Source organism: Oncorhynchus mykiss, chromosome 6 (assembly GCF_013265735.2).
Source record: "Oncorhynchus mykiss isolate Arlee chromosome 6, USDA_OmykA_1.1, whole genome shotgun sequence".
NCBI classification, from domain to species: domain Eukaryota; kingdom Metazoa; phylum Chordata; class Actinopteri; order Salmoniformes; family Salmonidae; genus Oncorhynchus; species Oncorhynchus mykiss.
In genome coordinates this window covers 42,376,101-42,399,545 of record NC_048570.1, presented here as the reverse complement: position 1 = coordinate 42,399,545, position 23,445 = coordinate 42,376,101, and the positions used below count along the sequence as shown (strand labels likewise).

Sequence of the window (23,445 nt, the reverse complement as noted above, 5' to 3'; positions counted from 1 at the left end):
CGAATCCTGTAACAACAGCAAACCCCAATGAGTGATTTAAAAAACAACTACTATTCATTTGAAAGGAATTCATTTGCCTATCAAATGTACAAAAGTATTGGCTCAGTTTAAAAAAAGAAAAGGTACACAGAAAAGGTATAGGACGTCCTCCAAACAGCCCTTTTAAAGAATTACAAGCTGCAAGATCAGCATTAAACCAACGGTTTACAGACAAAGCAGAAGCATCTATTTCCCAGTCTGGGCACAGATTATAGGAACATGAAAATAAGACAAGTCGACTGGCAAAGAAGAGAACTTCACCAGACGCTATACTTTCAATTAAAAGGATCAAACTACTGACTCCAGCAATCATCTGGCTGACGTACAACACTTTCTCGATAAACTATGTCTCTCCCAACAATACATGTGGGAGACAGATAATTATTATGCAAGGAGATATCCAAAGACGAAATACAAGAGATGATTCAAACCCTTAAAGATGGGGAAACCCCCAGGACATGATGGGTTTGGACCAGAGTTTTATCGGAATGGTGAAGGTTTCATAACGGAACCCCTTCTCAAAATGTATACAGACTACTTTGCCAGGGGCGAACTCCCTCCCACTTTAAGCCATGCTAATATTGATGAAGACTGCTCTAACTATAGGCTGGTGTCCCTTATTAGTGTAGACAGTAAGATCTTAGCCAGGGGACTAGAAAGATTTCTACAAACTTGAATAAAGCCGGACCAAACTGGTTTTATAACGCAAAGACATTCATTTACAAATATCAGTCATTAGCATAATACAACATTGTGAGCAATCAAAACATTGAGCAGTGTCTCTATCGTTGGATGCCGAGAAAGCATTTGACCGAGTAGAATGGCCATGCCTATTTAAAGGACTCCACCGCTTTAAAGTTGGAGAGAATTTTGATAACCAGATCAAGTTGCCCCACAGGCTGCTGTGATAACAAACGTAATGCAGTCACCCACTTTATTTTTGAGTAGAGGGACATGCGAGGGTTGCCCACTGTCACCTCTGTTATTTTCCTTGGTATTAGAGCCCCTGGCAGAGGCTATGGAAAACAAAACTCACATTATATCTCTATATGCAGATTATAGTTAGCTATTTATTTCTTATTGATTTAAGAGGTATAGATCTTTTTTTGGCTTCAAAATATTTTAATAAATCAGAAACTATGACACTAGGGAGCTTGAGTGACAACAATTTGAATGACTTCCAATTCAATTGGACAAAAAATGGTTTTGTTTATCTTCGTATAAAAATTTTGAATAAACTTCACAACCTGTCTAACAGCAACTTTGCACTTGTACTTAGGGCAGACATAGATAGGTGGATGGACTTTCCATTATCATGGTTGGTGTAACGGTTTTCTTCTATCTCCTCCTCTGATGAAGAGGTAGAACAAGGATCGGACCAAAATGCAGCGTGTAGATTGCGATCCATGTTTTAATGAACAAACGTAAAACACGAATCAATACAAACACAACAAAATAAAGAACGTGATGAACGTAACGAAAACCTAAAACAGCCTATCTGGTGAAAAACACAGACAGGAACAATCACCCACAAACACACAGTGAAACCCAGGCTACCTAAATATGGTTCCCAATCAGAGACAATGACGAACACCTGCCTCTGATTGAGAACCATATCAGGCCGAACATAGAACTAGACAAACTAGACATGTAACATAGAATGCCCACTCAGATCACACCCTGACCAACCACAACATATAAATATACAAAGTAAACTATGGTCAGGGTGTGACAGTACCCCCCCCCCCAAGGTGCGGACTCCGGCCGCAAAACCTGAACCTATAGGGGAGGGTCTGGGTGGGCATCTGTCCGCGGTGGCGGCTCTGGCGCTGGACGTGGACCCCACTCCATAATCGTTTTAGTCCACCTCCTTAGCGTCCCTAGATAGGTTACCCTCCTTAATGACCGCTCGGGACAGAGGGACAGCTCGGGACAGAGGTAGCTCGGGACAGAGGTAGCTCGGGACTGATGGGTAGCTCAGCACTGAGAGGACGCTCAGCACTGAGAGGACGCTCAGCACTGAGAGGAAGCTCAGCACTGAGAGGAAGCTCAGGCAGGTAGTAGGATCTAGCAGATCCTGGCTGACTGGAGAATCTGGAAGAGTCTGGTCGACTGGCAGATCTGGAAGAGTCTGGTCGACTGGCAGATCTGGAAGAGTCTGGTCGACTGGCAGATCTGGAAGAGTCTGGTCGACTGGCAGATCTGGAAGAGTCTGGTCGACTGGCAGATCTGGAAGAGTCTGGTCGACTGGCAGATCTGGAAGAGTCTGGTCGACTGGCAGATCTGGAAGAGTCTGGTCGACTGGCAGATCTGGAAGAGTCTGGTCGACTGGCAGATCTGGAAGAGTCTGGTCGACTGGCAGATCTGGAAGAGTCTGGTCGACTGGCAGATCTGGAAGAGTCTGGTCGACTGGCAGATCTGGAAGAGTCTGGTCGACTGGCAGATCTGGAAGAGTCTGGTCGACTGGCAGATCTGGAAGAGTCTGGTCGACTGGCAGATCTGGAAGAGTCTGGTCGACTGGCAGATCTGGAAGAGTCTGGTCGACTGGCAGATCTGGAAGAGTCTGGTCGACTGGCAGATCTGGGAGAGTCTGGTCGACTGGCAGATCTGGGAGAGTCTGGTCGACTGGCAGCTCTGGCTGCTCCATGATGACTGGCAGCTCTGGCTGCTCCATGCTGACTGGCTGCTCCATGCTGACTGGCAGCTCTGGCTGCTCCATGCTGACTGACTGCTCCATGCTGACTGGCAGCTCTGGCTGCTCCATGCTGACTGACTGCTCCATGCTGACTGGCAGCTCTGGCTGCTCCATGCTGACTGGCTGCTCCATGCTGACTGGCGGCCCTGGCTGCTCCATGCTGACTGGCGGCCCTGGCTGCTCCATGCTGACTGGCGGCCCTGGCTGCTCCATGCTGACTGGCGGCCCTGGCTGCTCCATACTGACTGGCGGCCCTGGCTGCTCCATACTGACTGGCGGCCCTGGCTGCTCCATACTGACTGGCGGCCCTGGCTGCTCCATGCTAACTGGCAGCTCTGGCGGCTCCTTGCAGACTGGCAGCTCTGGCGGCTCCTTGCAGACTGGCAGCTTTGGCGGCATCCTGCAGACAGGCAGCTCTGGCGGCTCCTTGCAGACTGGCAGCTCCTTGCAGACTGGCAGCTCTATGCAGACTGGCAGCTCCTTGCAGACTGGCAGCTCCTTGCAGACTGGCAGCTCCTTGCAGACTGGCAGCTCTATGCTAACTGGCAGCTCTATGCTAACTGGCAGCTCTATGCTAACTGGCAGCTCTATGCTAACTGGCAGCTCTATGCTAACTGGCAGCTCTATGCTAACTGCCAGCTCTATGCTAACTGGCAGTTCTGAACAGGCGGGAGACTCCGGCAGCGCTGTAGAGAAGGAAGGCTCTAACAGCGCTAAACAGGCGGGAGACTCCGACAGCGCTGGAGAGGAGGAAGGCTCTGGCAGCGCTGGACAGGCGAGGCGCACTGTAGGCCTGATGCGTGGTGCTGGCACTGGTGGTACTGGGCCGAGGACACGCACAGGAAGCCTGGTGCGGGGAGCTGCTACCGGAGGGCTGGGGTGTGGAGGTGGTACTGGAAAAACCGGACCGTGCAGGCGCACTGGAGCTCTTGAGCACCGAGCCTGCCCAACCTTACCTGGTTGAATGCTCACGGTCGCCCTGCCAGTGCGGCGAGGTGGAATAGCCCGCACTGGGCTATGCAGGCGAACCGGAGACACCGAGCGCAAGGCTGGTGCCATGTAAGCCGGCCCAAGGAGACGCACTGGGGACCAGCTGCGTAGAGCCGGCTTCATGGCATTAGGCTCGACGCTCAATCTAGCCCGGCCGACACGCGGAGCTGGAATATACCGCACCGGGCTATGCACCCGCACTGGAGACACCGTGCGCACCACTGCATAACACGGTGCCTGTCCGGTCTCTCTAGCCCCCCGGTAAGCACAGGGAGTCTGCCCAGGTCTCCTACCTGGCATAGCCATACTCCCTGTTAGCCCCCCCCCAAGAAATTTTTGGGGCTGCCTCTCGGGCTTCCTTACCAGCCGTGTTCCCTCATATCGCCGGCTCCTCTCTCCGGCTGCCTCTGCTCTCCTAAGTGCCTCCACCTGTTCCCATGGGAGGCGATCTCTTCCAGCCAGTATCTCCTCCCAAGTGTAACAGCCCTTGCCATCTAAAACGTCCTCCCATGTCCATTCCTCTTTACGCTGCTGTTGCTGCCTGTTGACACGCTGCTTGGTCCGTTGGTGGTGGGTGATTCTGTAACGGTTTTCTTCTATCTCCTCCTCTGATGAAGAGGTAGAACAAGGATCGGACCAAAATGCAGCGTGTAGATTGCGATCCATGTTTTAATGAACAAACGTAAAACACGAATCAATACAAACACTACAAAATAAAGAACGTGATGAACGTAACGAAAACCTAAAACAGCCTATCTGGTGAAAAACACATAGACAGGAACAATCACCCACAAACACACAGTGAAACCCAGGCTACCTAAATATGGTTCCCAATCAGAGACAATGACGAACACCTGCCTCTGATTGAGAACCATATCAGGCCGAACATAGAACTAGACAAACTAGACATGTAACATAGAATGCCCACTCAGATCACACCCTGACCAACCACAACATATAAATATACAAAGTAAACTATGGTCAGGGTGTGACAGTTGGCTAGAATTCATCTGATTAAAATGAATGTTTTCTCTAAGACTTCATATGGCACTGTAAACTGCAGCTACCATATAATTTAAGAGGCTTAGCACTACCTAATTTGCTATTTTATAAATGGGTATGTCATGCTTGCATAATTGCAGAATGGTTAAGAGATTAACATTGCACTAATTGGGTCAGTAACGACTCCTGCTTCACATCTCCATACTCATTAATCAGTGTTATGACTGAGAGCATCCTGTCGGGCTGTATCACCGCCTGGTACGGCAACTGCTCCGCCCACAACCGTAAGGCTCTCCAGAGGGTAGTGAGGTCTGCACAACGCATCACCGGGGGCAAATTACCTGCCCTCCAGGACACCTACACCACTTGATGTCACAGGAAGGCCATAAAGATCATCAAGGGCCACTGCCTGTTCACCCCGCTATCATCCAGAAGGCGAGGTCAGTACAGGTGTATCAAAGCAGGGACCGAGAGACTGAAAAATAGCTTCAGCCATCAGACTGTTAAACAGCCACCACTAACATTGAGCGGCTGCTGCCAACATACTAACTCAACTCCAGCCACATTAATAATGTAAAAATGTATCACTAGCCACTTTAAACAATGCCACATAATGTTTACATACCCTACATTACTCATCTCATATGTATATACTGTACTCTATACCATCTACTGCATCTTGCCAGCTTGATGTAATACATGTATCACTAGCGACTTTAAACAATGCCACTTTTATATGTTTACACTACATTACTCATCTCATGTACTCGATACCATCTACTGCATCTTGCCTTTGCCGTTCTGTACCATCACTCATTCATATATTTTATGTACATGTTCTTCATTCCTTTACACTTGTGTGTATGAGGTAGTTGTTGTGAAATTGTTAGGTTAGATTACTCGTTGGTTATTACTGCATTGTCGGAACTAGAAGCACAAGCATTTCGCTACACTCGCATTAACACCTGCTAACCATGTGTATGTGACAAATAACATTTGATTTGGTGATAGAAACTCAGTCAGCACAGAAGTGAAACATAACCCGACTCTTAACTATACCTTTATGATCTGGAGAGATATTTGCAAACATCTTGGGAGAAATAATTGCTTTTCTGCTCTGACTCCTCTTATAAATAATGAATTAAGTATTTTGCCCTGGCGTCTCTGATAGCATTTTCCACCTCTGGTACCAGAAAGGTATAAGGTCAATATCAGATACATTTGATGGTGACACGTTGCTATCGTTTCAGCAAATCCCCCCCAAAATGTGCTGTACCACATCTGCAAGTAAATTGGACAAAGACTATGCTTGAAGCAAGACAGTTGGTCATCTGCAACGAGGTGCAAGAGATGAAATATAAGATTATGCAAAAAGGGTTCATAGTACTCCCCTTATATGGAATAACATGAAAGCAGAATTTTCTGATAGTGTAAGAAGAAAAAGGCACTCGTGACCATCCGTTTTTGGACTTGGCCTACTAACTACAATTTTTTCTGTGGAAATTTGAAAACGGAACTGGAAGGCATGTTCATATGTGCTATAAGAATGAACCCATGGCTATTTGTGTTGGGTGTCGTCGGGAACAGGCCCTCACTTACCTTAGCACAGCTCAATCTTCTTAAAAAATGTACTCTTTGTGGCCCACAAATGCATTCTCCTTAACTGGATAAAAGACCAGCCATCAACAATAAAGCAGTGGTATTGTGAGATCTTTTCAAAAGTGTTACCACTGGAGAACATTAGTGCTATATTTAGGAACACGGAAGGAGATTTCGATGCAATATGGGACCCCATTTTGCTATTTCTTCCCCCTAATCTTACAGATACCCCGAGAAGTGTCAATATAAACATTTTATGAGTCTGTTGGTCAAATGGACCCTTGTCGCTTTCTTGTATAAAGTTATTATGTTGTTGTATAGGCCTCAATACTTTGCTAATGGTATTTTACACACTACAGCCACATATTTTGTGACAGTAACATTAATAAAGGCATGTAAGGAACATAGCTTTAAAAAAAACATGATCTGGCGCACACCCAGAAAAATTAGTTTGTGTGGAGGTGCTGACTAATGGCAAATAAACTATAAACTAATCAAAATAAAGAAAGTCACACACTCCATATATTAACTCCCAGTCATTTAATGGGTATTTACTAACATTTCGGCAGCACTGTGCCTTCCTCAGGGTAATGTCATGAATACTTTAACCAGGTTATGTAGACAAACAGTGCAATTAGTTCAACCAATGACAAGAGTGAGGGGTGTGTCATAATGATTAAGTTAATTAAAATGAATTAGTGAAACTGTTAAAAAAAACAATAGTTTATGACATATAAAATATATTACGCTACTGTTATCATATTAGAAACATAATTGAATATTGTACATCATATTAGCATCAAAATACATTATTGTTTAATTCAATTTCACATAATTGTTTCGTATTTCATTTCAGATTTGTTACATGTAATCGTTTGGTTCAACCTTAATGTATAATGAGCATCATCAATGGGGTAAAATAGTAGGTGTACGCTAATAAGCTGTAGAAAGAATATATACGTTTAAGACTTGTTCATAAAAGAAAGAATTGTTCATAAAAAGGGCCTGAGATCAAAGTCAACATTCAGACCAATCAGGGGTCAATGTTTTTAGATAGGATATCCAGTAAGCCTCCCTTTGTAGTAGTCGGATCTCGATGTTACCTCCTCTCCTTGGTAGAGCAACATGCTCAATGCCTGTGTATTTGAGGGAGGAGATGGGATGGTTAGCTTCAACAAAGTGAGCTGCTACTGGATAGTCAATGTTCTTACACCTGATTGAGCTCAGTGTTCAGCTATGCGTTGTTTTAATTGTCTTTCGTTTGTCCTACGTAGGCTTTTCCTAATAAACAGGTGATGAGATAGATTACTCCTTTGGTCTTGCATGAGATGACACCCCTAACAGGGATTTTTCGACCTGTATGTGGGTGTCTGAAGAAAGACGTTTTTATAGTGCTATTGCACTGTGCGCATGAGCCACATTTGTAGTTCCCATTTGGGACAGGTCTCAAGAGTGTCTGAGTGGGCATGTCAGATCTCACCAAGCTATCTACAATATTGCGACCACACTTATAGACCACCAGTGGGGGTTCCTTGAAGAGGTGTGCGATTTTTATGTCTGATTGCAGAATATGCCAGTGCTTTTTCAGGATTGCTTTCATTTTCTCCGAACCCTTGGTGTACTTAGTGCAAAAGACAGTTGCGTTGTTTTTCTTCTTTGGTTGAGTTTTTAGTTTGAGATATTTTCATCATTGCAGTATCAAGCGTTTTGTCCTTGTAGCCTCCCATTTTGAATGTGTCTGTCTTTTTTTTTTAGCATTGCTGTCAAAATCTGTCTGGTGGCCACAGATTTGTTCAACCCTGCATAACTGGCTATATGGTAGACCCTTCTTGAGGGGAAGGGGATGCATACTATCCGCACACAGCAAGGTATTGCGTTCTGTGGGCTTTATGTGGAAGTCTGTGTGTAATGCATCATTCACTTTGATAATCTATAAGTCCAAGTAGTTTATTTTTCTCTCATCAGTCAGCATGGTGAATTTGAGGTATTCAGACCTCTTGTTTAGTAGAGTTTGGAGTTAATTTAGTTCCTGGTGACTTCCTTCCCAGAGCACAAAAACATAATCTATGTATCTCTTCCATAGGAGTATTTTAGAAAGTCAGGGGTGTGTCTCTGTTTTTTATAAAGGAGTGCTTCCTCAAATTGTCCCACATACAGGTTTGCATAGTTGGGGGAAAAGGGGGAGCCCATGGCTACACCCCGAATTTGAAGGAAAAGTCTGACTCAAAGACAGTAATTATCGGATAATACCAGTTCAGTAAGTTGTAAGATGCAACCATTGGATGGAGCAAGGGTAGAGTCTCTCTGCTGAAGGAAGTGTTGTAGCGCCTGCAAGCCTCCTGTGTGTGGGATGTTAGTGTACATGCTCTCCACATCAAAAGTGGCCAGCAGGGTGCCCTCTGGTATCCTTCCTAAGCCCTCTATCAATGAGATCATGTGACTAGTGTCTTTGGCATAAGATGAGAGATTCTCAACCATCGGTTTAATGTGGTAATCCACAAATTTAGAAATGTTGGATGTCACAGAGTCGATTGCTGCTACAATGGGTCTACCTGGAGGAGGAGACACTTGTTTGTGTAATTTAGCGACTGTATAGAAAGTTGGTATCTTGGGAAATTTCACACATAGAAATTCAACTTATTTGTTGGTGATTTGTCCTGATTCTAAATAGCTTTCCACTATGGATGAGATATTATACTGGAATTCTAGGGTAGGGTCACAATTCAGTTTGCGATAGAAGTCACCTTTAGATAGTTGTTGGCGACATTCATTCACATAGTCACATTTGTTTTGTATCTTTATTTTATGAACAAGTCTTATAAATTTATATATTCTTTCTACAGCTTATTAGCGTACACCTAATACGTTCCCCCTGTTGATGATGCTCATTATACATTAAGGTTGAACCAAAAGATTACATGTAACCAATATGAAATGAAATACGAAACAATTATGTGAAATTGAATTAAACAATAATGTAAGTTGATGCTAATATGATATATAATATTCAATTATGTTTCTATATGATAACAATAGCGTAATATATTTAATATGCCAAAAACTATTGTTTTTTTTACCAGTTTCACTCATTTATTTTAATTAACTTAATCATTATGACACACCCCTCACTACTGCCATTGGTTGCACTAATTGCACTGTTTGTCTACATAACCTGGTTAAAGTATTCATGACATTACCCTGAAGAGGGCACAGTGCTGCCGAAAAGTTGGTAAAAACCCATTACATTGCTGGGAGTTAATATATGGAGTGTGTGACTTTCTTTATTTTGATAGTCTATGTAAGGAACAAAAAGAATAATGATAATGAAATGAATGTTAGATTTTTTTGATTAAAGTAATTAAAAATGAAGAGCAGAGAACGGAAATGGAATGTATAAGTCTTATTGTTTTGGCTATGTTTTGGTGTTTGTTGGTTATGCTATGTTTTGGTGTTTGTTGGTTATGCTATGTTTTGGTGTTTGTTGGTTATGCTATGTTTTGGTGTTTGTTGGTTATGCTATGTTTTGGTGTTTGTTGGTTATGCTATGTTTTGGTGTTTGTTGGTTATGCTATGTTTTGCGTTACCTTGTTTCATTTTGGAATTCAAATATATGTACAATCTCTTTACGATGTTGACCTGAAACAAGGAAAATTATATAATAATAATAGTTGAAAAAGATGTATCTAAGAATGGTCCCACCACCCAAAGGACATCCAGCCAACTTGACACAACTGTGGGAAGCATTGGAGTCAACATGGGGCCAGCATCCCTGTGGAACGCTTTCGACACCTTGTAGAGACCATGCCCCGACGAATTGAGGCTGTTCTGAGGGCAAAAGGGGGTGCAACTCAATATTCATGTTTTGTACACTCAGGTTATATCCCGTATAGTGTATTTTAATAGCCCGAGTGCTAGTCTATTTGTGCTATAATGCCAACTCCCTGTCACTGGTTGTTTGGCTTGACAATAACAGCAATGGAGTTGGCAAGAGTACAAACAGATCACAAACATTTCACTTAAATGTATTCCAATTCCCTGGGCTCCCTGGTTATTCTGTTACCTGCTCAACACGACACAGCTTGTCCACCGTGCCCTGATATCGGTTCATACAGTCTTCAGCCAGGTGGAGGTGGGTAGAGTACTGAAACACAGGGAGGGTTGTATTCATTAGTGTACACAGTAGCAAAATCAATTTGCAGCCCGAAAAAAGGAAACAAGCATTTCTTATTGGACAAGGTCAAGGTAGTCCCTCCGCGTTTGAGTCAATTGTCTCCCATTTGGTGTCACACATTCATAGTCTTAATAGTCCACAGTGAAGGTCTTCTATGTGTTATATTGCATAGCTGCCTGGGGAACCAGTTGTCTGTCTGAGCATGTTGGGTGTATTATTTCTGTGCTGGGACATCCATACAGTATCATATGGCTCATCATGCTTACCTTGCTTAGCTCTTTCTGATACTGCGGCATCTTCTTCAGCATCTGAGACAAGTCTTTCATTGTGGTCTGTAGCAAACCCAGAACAGCACATCACTGTTAGACACATACAGCAGTCTATACAGTACAGAGGGTTACGAAGGACACATCGCAGTTCAATAATGCAGTAGGTCGGTAGGACTAATAAAGACTGAGTTGCATGTACCTTCTCTCCTGTGTTCATCTTTTTGGTGGCTGAGAATTCTTTGAGGGAGCGGGTCACAGCCCTGTTTGAATGTGTGAGAGGAATAGATTAAAAAAAAGAGATAAATAAAAGACCTATACAGGGCAGCAGGGCTTCCGTGCGTCTGTGTGTCCGTGCATGTATGTGTGTGAGGACCACGGGAGCATCCTATTTTTTAAAGTCTTACGTGGTGACTTCGGCAATATGCTTGTGTCTGAGACTCATCCACAGGTCATCATCCTCATCCAGCAACACCGCCTTCTCCTTGACCTCCCCCATCCCACTGGTGTCATACCTGACAGACAGAGAGAGCGAGAGAGCAAGAGACGAAAGCGAGAGGAGAGAGAGAGAGAGAGAGAGAGAGAAACAGGAACAGAGTCAAACACAGAGAGGTGTACAACATAAACGCTCATGCCCAAATGTTTACTTAGAACTAAATAGGAAGCTACCGAACAAGATGACAATTCCTATCCAAACAAAACGAGAGATGGACCTATTGCTAGGCTGTGCCAGAGATAGAGATCCTATAACATAGGGATAGAGATTTTATAATTCACATAGGGATAGAGATCCTATTGTTAATTCACATAGGGATAGAGATCCTATAATTCACATAGGGATAGACATATTATAATTCACATAGGGATATAGATCCTATAATTCACATAGGGATAGAGATCCTATATGTTCTCTGTAATTCTGTGGTGCGAGGCCCAGTGTGTTGTGTGCGATGAACCCATTGCTGTGCCAGGCTGTGCCAGCGTGGGAGTGTTTACTTGTAGACGTCGTTCTCGATGCCCAGCAGGTCATAGCCCATGGCTTGGAGGGTGAGTTCATGGAGGATGGGAGAGACTGGGTCAAAGCCTCGGTCCAGAATCAGGAGTTGAGAGCGAGATTTGTCCGGACCCTAGGCAGGGCGGAGAGAAAGAGGGGGCCATATTAGCTGACAGGGACAGAGAGACAAATGGCTGGACAAAGAGTTTTACATTATGATTTGACTGTATTTCATTATTGAGAATGATACATTGATTTGACATAATGACATGTTTCACTGTAACCTAAAGGACAAAACACACCGTGCTGGCGAATGGGTAAAAGCAGCGGGTGGCTGACCTATCGTACTTGTTTGATACCGTATTTATATTACAGTAGGTGTACTGTAATATGAAATACAGAATTGTACTTGCAACCAAGCTGCCTGTAAGATACTGTCAAATTCACAGAAATCCCTTTACAGTGTGTGTTATATCGGTTAAATCAGTGTGGCTTGTTGGTTGGCTGCTCTCCTGCCTCACCTCTCCCATGGTGGGGTCGTCTGCCTTGTAGCCGTCTAGCTTGTCCTGCAGGAGCTGAGCCAGAGTGGCACAGTCTTTGTACTCCCTGGGTCAAGACAACAGAGTGGGCAACAAACAGGCTGTTAGCTTTCCATCACACGTACAGAAGACTGACTCCTTCTAAGAATCATCTCAGAGGAGGATGAATGTCCCAATCCACAAGGATGCTATGTTTGGAGGTAGGTAGCTGCCTTGGGATTGATACTAAGCCTATACATTCCATTCTGGTCTGTCTGGGACTCAAACGAACCACCAGCCACCACTGCAGAAGCCAGTATAGATGAAACCGGAGCAGTAATTGATATTGCTGTAGCTCTCTCGCTATTTCTTACCCTCTGTATCTGATGCCAGGGTATTCCTTCAGGGTGTTGCAGAGAGTGGCGATCTGCTCAGCACAACGCGCCAACATGTTGTGCTTGATGTCAGCCTTGTAGGGGCTGTAGAAGTCCTGGAAGGCATCTGTCTTGTCCAGGGAAAACACCTAGATGCACACAGAGAAATAATCAAATCAATGAAATGTATTTTATTAGGCTGTTTTTACATCAGCAGTAACAACTTGCTTTACAGTTACCCGTCCTATACACAAAAATGTTGGTCACTTTCGCAAAAATCCTAGGTTGTCCAGAAATCCTGGTTGGAATATTCCCGGAATCAGGATAGAATAAGCAAGAAATCTGTGAATCCTCCAACCAGGAATTTATGAATTTATGAATTTCCAGTGGAGATGCAGGGCCAGACCTGCAGGTGGCACTGTATCAGTGTGTGAGACTGTGTGGGTGAGGTAATGTAATCCTATTTGACTGCATTGATTCCCAAATGACTGACAATACAGTACGGTGTTGTAGGATCAGATGGGACATCTTTCATTAATTCCTCCAGCCTTGAGAAAGGCAGTTAAACCCAAACAGCAACTGCTCCCTGGGCTCCGATGATGTGGACGTCAATTAAGGCAGCCCCCCGTACCTTTCTGATTCAGAGAGGTTGAGTTAAATGCGGAAGACGCATTTCAGTTGAATCCACTCAGTTGTGCAAATGACTATGAATCCCTTTTCCCCTTCCCATTTCTTTCCCTTATGACTGATTTCTGAAATCAAATCAAATAAAGCTTTATTTATACAGCACGTTTCCGACATGGAATGCAACGCAATGTGCTTTACAGGAAGAAAAAAAAAACAAATAAAACATTTAGAAAATAAAAGCTGAAATATTTACTACACAACAAACATAAGATAAGAACTAAATAATAACACAAACTGAACAACTAAAAAGCACCCTAAGGAAAAGCAAAGCAAAAAGAGAGGTGTGTTAAAATCTATTTTAAATATGTCCACAGTTTCGGTTCCCTGGCAGGCTATTCCAGAGGCTGAGGACATAATAACTAAAGGTTGCATCTCCATGCTTCTTGGTCCTAGGCTTTGGGATAGTTAAAATGCCAGCTACATACCTTAAAAGCATGTCTGACATGTACTGGGGTGCGCAATCGTGGATTGATTGAAAAACAAATAGAAACATCTTAAAATTCATTCTAAAACTCACAGGCAGCCAGTGCAGAGACCTTAAAACCGGTGTAATGTGTGCTCTCTGGTCTTGGTCAGTACCCGTGCTGCAGCATTCTGTATGTTTTGAAGTTGACCAATGGCTTTCTTGGGTAGACCAGACAGGAGAGCATTACAGTAGTCAAGCTTGCTTGTAATGAAAGCATGGATGAGTCTCTCTGTATCAGCCTGAGAGAGATTGATTTGATTTGATTTGAAATGGCCACACCTTGGCAATGTTCCCCAGGGGGTAAAAAGCTATTTTGGTCACATATCCATTTGAAATTTAGTTCAGAATCTAAAATAACACCTATGTTTAATCTTTGATTAAAATGTGAGGCTAGATTCTCTCTCTGTGCTTTGGTTCAAACGATAAGTACCTCGGTCTTGTCTTGATTTAGCCAGAAGAAGTTGTGAGCCATACAAGTATTAAAATCACTAATACAGTGTAATAATTTATCTGTAGAACTAAAATCCTCTGGTGACACAGAAATGTAGACTTACGTATTGTCTGCATAGCAGTGAAAATCAATGCTAGGCTTTCTGATAACAGTGCCAAATGCCCCATGACATACAGTAAGTGACAGTTTATTTCCAAACTAAAACTTCCTATTTCTTCTCAGCCATGCCTCCCTTCATCCACTCTACTAAACCAATCATGTGTGTCAGTCAGGCAGGCTCTCCATTTCCCATGCACCACTGCAACCAGCACCTTCAAACGCTCGAGCCCATCTGTTGACCGTCACATGACAACAATCCCTCTAGTGTGCAAACAACTTCCCGCTGTCACACAACCCTCCTCCGGCTCCCATTGGCTCCCTGGCCAGCATTTTGATGCATCCGCCAATGAGGTGAGGGATTAGAGATGGAATGGGAGGGAGGGAGGCTGGGCGACGTGGCATCCCCACACACCCCTCATCTCCTTCTCATCCCCACACCGTCCCCTGTAGGATTAATTCTAGAGGACAACAGAACAGCAGAGGATTGGAGGCACAGCAAAGCCATGGCCTGGCTAAAGCCACTCTGCTCTGGAACATTCCATCAGGATAAAGAGGAGAGGAGACTGCCCAAGCTCATTCAGCAATCCCTCCCCCACTCTTCCCCTACTCTTCCTAAACTCCTCTCCCTCTCCCACTCTCCACTGGTGTTTCCTTCACTGTGTCCCCTCCTGTTCACCCCCCCAATCATAATCCTTCCCCTTTCCTCCTCCTCCTCTCTCTCTATGTATCTCTCCCACAGTCTTTCTATCCCTCGCCAGAGACAGAGGGGCAGATAGGCTCTTACCTGTGACTCATAGGGCAGAAAGGCGATGTGGATCTCAGTCAAGGTCTTCATGGCTTTGGAAGCACGGGATTTTGTCAACAGATTGAACAATGTATCTGGGATTGCTGGGAGTTGGGGGGGAGTGAAAAAAAACATGAAATTATTGAAATTTGATGAAATTAAAGTATGAAAAAAAATAGGGAAATAGAATAGAAATCTATATACTCCTACAAAAAAAGGTGCTATCTAGAACCTAAAAGGGGTCTTCGGCTGTCCACATAGGAGAACCCTTTGAAGAACCCTTGTTGGTTCCAGGTAGAACCGTTTTGGTTCCAAGTAGAATCGGTTTTGGTTCCAAGCCTTTCCACAGAGGGTTCTACATGAAACCTCAAAAGATTCTACCTGGAACTAAAAAGGGGTTTTCCCTGGAACAAAAGAGGGTTCTCCTATGGGGACAGCTGAAGAACCCTTTTGGAAGAGAGAGTGTACTGTGTAAGGTTGACATTGAGTGTTGGTATTGTGGCAAAGAGGACTTGTCTGCTAGTCTGTTCCCAGTACTCGAGGAGAATCAGATATAAAGGCATCATCAGACTGCTCCAAACTCAAATTCATATACTGTATACAATACGTGATGGTACAAAGTGGTCCCATGTCTCTCCAATATTACTCACTGTCAGTGAAGAAGACGTGAGCTCCTCTGTATCTGGGCGACCGCGGGTCTCTGAAGTCATCTATGAGTGCCTCCACAGTCTGGGTAGGAGAAGGAACATCACAAATCTTACCAAAGAAAGCTAAAGCTTTTTTGTTCCTGCATGTCTCAGATGGTAGAGCATGGCGCTTCCAACGCCAGGGCTGTGGGTTTGATTACACTGGAACCATCCATAAGTAAATGTATGCATGCACTACAGTAAATCACTTTGGATAAAGAGTTAAGGGGCTGCAGGGTAGCCTAGTGTTTAGAGCGTTGGACTAATAACCGGAAGGTTGCAAGTTCAAACCCCCGAGCTGACATGGTACAAATCTGTCGTTCTGCCCCTGAACAGGCAGTTAACCCACTGTTCCTAGGCCGTCATTGAAAATAAGAATTTGTTCTTAACTGACTTGCGTACCACTCCGTGGTAAAGGTAAAAAAATCTAAAAAATGCATTTACTAAAACTAAATGGTTCCAATACCTCATCATTGGGAGTTATTAGGTAGATGGCCTCCATACTGGGGAGAGGCTCTCGCTTCTTGCCAATGTCTTCAACAACTGTACAGGATAGGAGAGAAAAGCACAGTCATTCAGTCAGCCTTTAAAGTGATGCTGAACGTTGAGCGTGCATGTGCGTGTGTGATGTTGACGGAGTGGTACTCACTGGTGATGCCATCTGACATGATATCTGTCATCTTACAGCAGGATGACATCATCCTCATGCTTAGCTTGTCTACTACCAGAACCTGGGGGAGGACAGGGACAGGGTTTACAGGGGGTCAAGGGTTGTATCCTAAATGGCACCCTATTCCCTATATAGTGTGCGACTTTTGACTTGGGCTCATAGGGCTCTGGTCAAAAGTATTGCACTATAAAGGGAATAAGGTGTCATTTGGGCGCAGACAATTACTATCATGTACTATCACATACACAGTCATTCATAACCAAGAATGTCATTGATAGAAAAGATTTGGCATGGGTAACCAGATCCTCAAAAAGTTCTACAGCTGCACCATCGAGAGCATCCTGACCGGTTGCAACGCCGCCTGGTATGGCAACTGCTCGGCATCTGACCGTAAAGGCGCTACAGAGGGTAGTGCGTACGGCCCAGTACATCATTGGGACCAAGCTTCCTGCCATCCAGGACCTACATACTAGGCGATTTCAGAGGAAAGCCCCAAAAATTGTCAGACTCCAGTCACCCAAGTCATAGACTGTTCTCTATGCTACCGCACTGCAAAGGGTACAGGAGCTCTAAGTCTAGGTCCAAGAGGCTTCTAAAAACAGCTTCTGCCCCTAAGCCATAAGAACAATTCATCAAATGGCCACACAGACTATTTACATTGACACAAACCCCCCCATTTGTTTTTACACTGCTGCTACGTGCTGTTTATTATCTATGCATAGTCACTTTAACCCTACATACATGTACAAATTGCCTTGACTTACCTGTACCCTCGCACACTGACTCGGTACCGTTACTGTTATTTTATTGTGTTACTTTTTATTATTTTTTATTTTATTCTGTAAATATTTTCTTAACTCTTTCTTGAACTGAATTGTTAGTTAAGGGCTTGTAAGTAAGCATTTCCCGGTAAGGTCTACATCTGTTGTATTCAGTGCATGTGACAACATTTTATTTTATTTGCCCATACCTTCCATTCGCCCTTCTTGTGCACCTTCTTGATGACATCATTCATAATCTCTGTAAACGGAGGAATAATTGATTAGCACACACTTCAACTTACATTAAACTGCTGAAAAGCACAAGCACTGTAGGCTATTGGCCCCTTGTGTCGCACCCTGATCCGTTTCACCTGTCTTTGTGCTATTTGCCCCCCTGCAGGTGTCGCCCATCTTTCTCATTATCCCCAGTGTATTTATACCTGTTTTCTGTTGCCAGTTCATTTTGTTTCGTCAAGCCTACAAGCGGTTTTTCCCGTGCTCCTTTCTTTCTCTAGTTCCTGTTTTCTAGCTTTCCCGGTTTTTGGCCATTCTGCCTGCCCTGATCTTGAGCCTGCCTGCCATTCTGTACCTTTCAGACTCTGCTCTGGACTTCTGACCTCTGCCTGCCCTGATCCTGAACCTGCCTGCCATTCTGTACCTTTCAGACTCTGCTCTGGACTTCTGACCTCTGCCTGCCATGATCCTGAACCTGCCTGCCATTCTGTACCTTTCAGACTCTGCTCTGGACTTCTGACCTCTGCCTGCCCTGATCCTGAGCCTGCCTGCCATTCTGTACCTTTCAGACTCTGCTCTGGACTTCTGACCTCTGCCTGCCCTTAACCTGTCGTTTGCCTGCCGTCCTGTTTTTGTAATAAACGTTTGTTACTTCAAAACTGTCTGCATCTGGGTCTTTTCCTGAGCCTTGACACCTTGTATACAGGTTAGTCTCCCAAGGTCATCCTTCCGAATCTCGTCTCGTTGAATCAAACTAATGGAACAACTTGAGCGAAGCCTGGGTATCTAAGCATAATGCTTCAGGTATAAAAGGGCATGTTAGATATTTTGGTCTAGTGAATTGTTAGTTTAGGTGGGTGACAGACGGTGTTAGCAGTGACGGCACAGACACAGTTGGAATTTAATGAGCTCCGGTGAGGGGTCTGAAGTGAGCAGTTATACCAATGTAACACTCATTACATCTGTGAGGAGTCTGGGAACCTGGTGCCCCGTTGGAACCATCTGGGAGACAGTTCATGCATCCCAAATGCCAGTCTGTGGTAATGGAGAGGGGGGGAAGGATCAGCTTTGAATCTATAGTTTAAAAGCTGGCCCATCTATCTACTGGAATGAGTCAGTGAGAGAGACACACAGCAATCAGAAGACCTAATCTCTTCCAATCCTCTTACGCCACGGAACCGCCAGGGTCGCTATTTCTGGGCTCTTTCTGTGCCACCGGATGTGATGTCACAGGGAAACCTGTTGACACACACGCGCATGTTCGATTTGGCTAGTATCCCAAAAAAAACTCCATTAAATACATTCATCAGTGTTATTTGATTTTAAATAAGTATACGTGTTAAATGAGTAGTAGCTACAGTGCCTTCAAAAAAAGTATTCACACCCCTTGACTTTTTCCACATTTTGTTGTGTTATAGCCTGAATTTCAAATGGATTAAATTTAGATTTTGAGGGACTGATCTACACACAATAACCCACAATGTCAAAGTGTAATTTTGATTTTAGAAATGTCTTGAGTTAAGTATTCAAACCCTTTGTTATGGCTAGCCTAAATACTTTCATGAGTAATAATGTGCTCAAAAAGTAACATAATGAATTGCATAATAAGTGTTTAACATTTTTTATGATTACCCCATATCTGTACCCCACACAAACAATGATCTGTATCAACCACAAAGACCAGGCAGGTTTTCCAATGCCTCGCAAAGAAGGGTACCTATTACTAGATGGGTACAAATAAAAAAAAGCAGACACTGAATATCCCTTTGAGCACGGTGAAGTTATTAATGACACTTTTTGTGGTGAATCAATACACCCAGTCACATCAAAAATACAGGTGTCCTTCCTAACTTAGTTGCCGGAGAGGAAGGAAACCGCTCAGGGATTTCACCATGAGGCCAATGGTGATTTTAAAACAGTTACAGAGTTTAATGGCTATGATAGGAGATAACTAAGGATGGATCAACAACATTGTAGTTGCCTTAATGACAGAGTAAAAAGAAGGAAATCTGTACAGAATAAAAATATTTCAAAACATGCATCCTGTTTGTAATAAGGCACTAAAGTAATTCTGCAAAAAATGTGGCAAAGAAATTCACTTCTTGTCCTGAATACAAAGCATTATGTTTGGGGCAAATCTAACACAACACATCACTGTGTACCAGTCTTCATATTTTCAAGCATGGTGGTGGCTGCATCATGTTATGGGTATGCTCATCAATGGCAAGGACTAGGGAGTTTTTTTGGTAGGATAAAAATAAAATGGAATAGAGCTAAGCACAGGCAAAATCCAAGAGTAAAAACCCTGTTCAGTCTGCTTTCCAACAGACACTGGGAGACAAAGTCATCATTCAGCAGGACAATAATCTAAACTCAAGGCCAAATATACACTGGAGTTGCTTACTAAGACGACATTGAATGTTCCTGAGTGGCCTTGTTTTAGTTTTGACTTATCTGCTTGAAAATCTAAGGCAAGACTTTAAAATGGCTGTCTAGCAATGGTCAACAACGAACTTGACAGAGCTTGAAGAGTTTTAAAAAGAATAAAATGGGCAAATATTGTACAATCCAGGTGTGCAAATCTCTTAGAGATTTACCCAAAAAGACTCACAGCTGTGAATGTTGCCAAAGGTGATTCTAATACAGTATGTATTGACTCAGGGTGTTGAATACTTATCTAATCAAGATATATTATGGTTTTATTTTTAAATTGAATTTTCTTCCACTTTGACATTACAGAGTATTTTGTGTTGAAAAAAAAAAAGAGAATTCAATCGATTTTAATCCGAATTTGTACCACAACAAAATGTGGGAAAAGTCAAGGGGTGTGAATACTTTCTGAAGGCTCTGTATATCCTTCATTCCCAGCTTAAAATGATTGTTACATAGAGCATGGATCCTAAAAGCCAGTGACAGAAGTATTTGGCTGTTGTGTCAGGATACACTATTAAACATTTTTTTCCAAAAGGGCTCTTCCGCTGTCCCCATAGGAGAACCCTTTTTTGGTTCCAGGTAAAACCTTTTTTGGTTCCAGGTAGAACCTTCTGTGAAAAGGGTTCCACATGGAACACAAAAACGGTTCTACTTGGAACAAAGATGTTTCAACATGGAACCAAAAATAGTTTTTCAAAGGGTGCATGGCTCTCTGTTTTCTAAATTAATCTTAACATGCATTACCTCCATTGAAAGACAAAACAAGACAATGTCACAAATATATAACAATCAATCAACTCAATCAATGTTAACATTTCAGAAATCAAGAACAAAAATGTGCCTATATGCTTCATTCAAACACTGTTGTTGTTTTGAATATGGGTCGGGTGGGTTGATAATTGAGGTGACATGTCTGTCTATCAGTGAATGAGTTCTGTATCCAATTACCCAACTGGATTAGTTAGGGGAAATTTCCCCAATGCCCCATGAAAGAGTCAGTCAGCATCAACAAACGAAGAAGCTGCTTTGGGATGGGAGATAATGGCTGTATCTCAAATGCCGCCCTATTCCCTATAAAGTGCACTACCTTCGACCAAGGCCAATAGGGCTCTGGTCAACATTTGTTAACTATATAGGGAATAGGGTGCCATTTGGGACGCATCCACTAAACTCCTCCTGTTTGTCTGAGCCGGACAACCACAACTATTGTGTCTCAGAAGGTAAACAGAGGAGCCAACCCACCGGGCCAAAACTGGTTGAATCAACGTTGTTTCAATGTAATTTGCCAATGTATTGTGACACGGAATCTACGTAGAAATACATTGGATTTGAAAAAAGTAATCAACATAAACATGTTTTTTTTGAGAGTTAAATTTCAAACAGGATTATTCTGTCATCGTGGTAACCAAATTTCAACATAGACAAACCTTGTATACAATATGTTGAATTTGTACCTTTAAAACAACATCAGATCTTCAAAGTTATATCCACTATCAGAAATAAACAATAAGCTGTGCAACATAATTGGTCTATCCACAGCTACAGTGCCTTGCGAAAGTATTCGGCCCCCTTGAACTTTGCGACCTTTTGCCACATTTCAGGCTTCAAACATAAAGATATAAAACTGTATTTTTGGGACACAATCATGAAGTGGAACGACATTTATTGGATATTTCAAACTTTTTTAACAAATCAAAAACTGAAAAATTGGGTGTGCAAAATTATTCAGCCCCTTTACTTTCAGTGCAGCAAACTCTCTCCAGAAGTTCAGTGAGGATCTCTGAATGATCCAATGTTGACCTAAATGACTAATGATGATAAATACAATCCACCTGTGTGTAATCAAGTCTCCGTATAAATGCACCTGCACTGTGATAGTCTCAGAGGTCCGTTAAAAGTGCAGAGAGCATCATGAAGAACAAGGAACACACCAGGCAGGTCTGAGATACTGTTGTGAAGAAGTTTAAAGCCGGATTTGGATACAAAAAGATTTCCCAAGCTTTAAACATCCCAAGGAGCACTGTGCAAGCGATAATATTGAAATGGAAGAAGTATCAGACCACTGCAAATCTACCAAGACCTGGCCATCCCTCTAAACTTTCAGCTCATACAAGGAGAAGACTGATCAGAGATGCAGCCAAGAGGCCCATGATCACTCTGGATGAACTGCAGAGGTGGGAGACTCTGTCCATAGGACAACAATCAGTCGTATATTGCACAAATCTGGCCTTTATGGAAGAGTGGCAAGAAGAAAGCCATTTCTTAAAGATATCCATAAAAAAGTGTTGTTTAAAGTTTGCCACAAGCCACCTGGGAGACACACCAAACATGTGGAAGTAGGTGCTCTGGTCAGATGAAACCAAAATTGAACTTTTTGGCAACAATGCAAAACGTTATGTTTGGCGTAAAAGCAACACAGCTGAACACACCATCCCCACTGTCAAACATGGTGGTGGCAGCATCATGGTTTGGGCCTGCTTTTCTTCAGCAGGGACAGGGAAGATGGTTAAAATTGATGGGAAGATGGATGGAGTCAAATACAGGACCATTCTGGAAGAAAACCTGATGGAGTCTGCAAAAGACCTGAGACTGGGACGGAGATTTGTCTTCCAACAAGACAACGATCCAAAACATAAAGCATAAATCAAAAATAAACATATCCAGGTGTTAGAATGGCCAAGTCAAAGTCCAGACCTGAATCCAATCGAGAATCTGTGGAAAGAACTGAAAACTGCTGTTCACAAATGCTCTCCATCCAACCTCACTGAGCTCGAGCTGTTTTGCAAGGAGGAATGGGAAAAAATGTCAGTCTCTCGATGTGCAAAACTGATAGAGACATACCCCAAGCGACTTACAGCTGTAATCGCAGCAAAAGGTGGCGCTACAAAGTATTAACTTAAGGGGGCTGAATAATTTTGCACGCCCAATCTTTCAGTTTTTGATTTGTTAAAAAAGTTTGAAATATCCAATAAATGTCGTTCCACTTCATGATTGTGTCCCACTTGTTGTTGATTCTTCACAAAAAAATACAGTTTTATATCTTTATGTTTGAAGCCTGAAATGTGGCAAAAGGTCGCAAAGTTCAAGGGGGCCGAATACTTTCGCAAGGCACTGTACACTTTGGTCTCCCATCTAGGGTTTTAAACAAGACCTGCTTAGCTATGATATTTGTAACTGACTATTACCAGTGTGCTATTGTGAGAGTTAAATCATATAACTAAATCAAATCAAACTTTATTTAAAGTGCATTTAAAGTTTGATTTGATTTAGTCCTACTCTTTCATTTAGACTTTTTGGGGTGAGATGGAGATGTGAAACCAACATATCAATTATTAACTAACCCACTGGGCACAAACTGGTTGAATCAACATTGCTTAAACGTAACTAGTCAACGTATTATGACGTGGAATCTACATGGAAAATACATTTGTCATTCAAAAAAGTTATCAGTAATCAACGTAAACTGTTGGTTTGGCTATTAACCAAGCCCATCCCTGCTTAGCTATGATATTTGTCACTGACTATT

At 43.0% G+C, this 23,445-nt stretch overlaps 1 protein-coding gene across 2 annotated transcripts in view; it reads right to left on the bottom strand.

The window, feature by feature from the left end:
• The window catches only part of stxbp1b (syntaxin binding protein 1b), a 42,578-nt gene that overhangs the window by 15,563 nt on the left and 3,570 nt on the right, over nucleotides 1-23,445 (bottom strand). For both annotated transcript variants that reach the window (XM_021606545.1, XM_021606548.1), the window contains exons 2-13: nucleotides 17,462-17,511; nucleotides 16,471-16,552; nucleotides 16,288-16,364; nucleotides 15,786-15,864; nucleotides 15,136-15,239; nucleotides 12,649-12,797; nucleotides 12,278-12,362; nucleotides 11,759-11,889; nucleotides 11,170-11,277; nucleotides 10,965-11,025; nucleotides 10,763-10,828; nucleotides 10,386-10,466 (exon numbers count right to left, since the gene is read on the bottom strand). In XM_021606545.1, coding sequence (XP_021462220.1) covers nucleotides 10,386-10,466; nucleotides 10,763-10,828; nucleotides 10,965-11,025; nucleotides 11,170-11,277; nucleotides 11,759-11,889; nucleotides 12,278-12,362; nucleotides 12,649-12,797; nucleotides 15,136-15,239; nucleotides 15,786-15,864; nucleotides 16,288-16,364; nucleotides 16,471-16,552; nucleotides 17,462-17,511 — 1,073 coding nt within the window. The remainder of the gene's footprint in view (nucleotides 1-10,385; nucleotides 10,467-10,762; nucleotides 10,829-10,964; nucleotides 11,026-11,169; nucleotides 11,278-11,758; nucleotides 11,890-12,277; nucleotides 12,363-12,648; nucleotides 12,798-15,135; nucleotides 15,240-15,785; nucleotides 15,865-16,287; nucleotides 16,365-16,470; nucleotides 16,553-17,461; nucleotides 17,512-23,445) is intronic.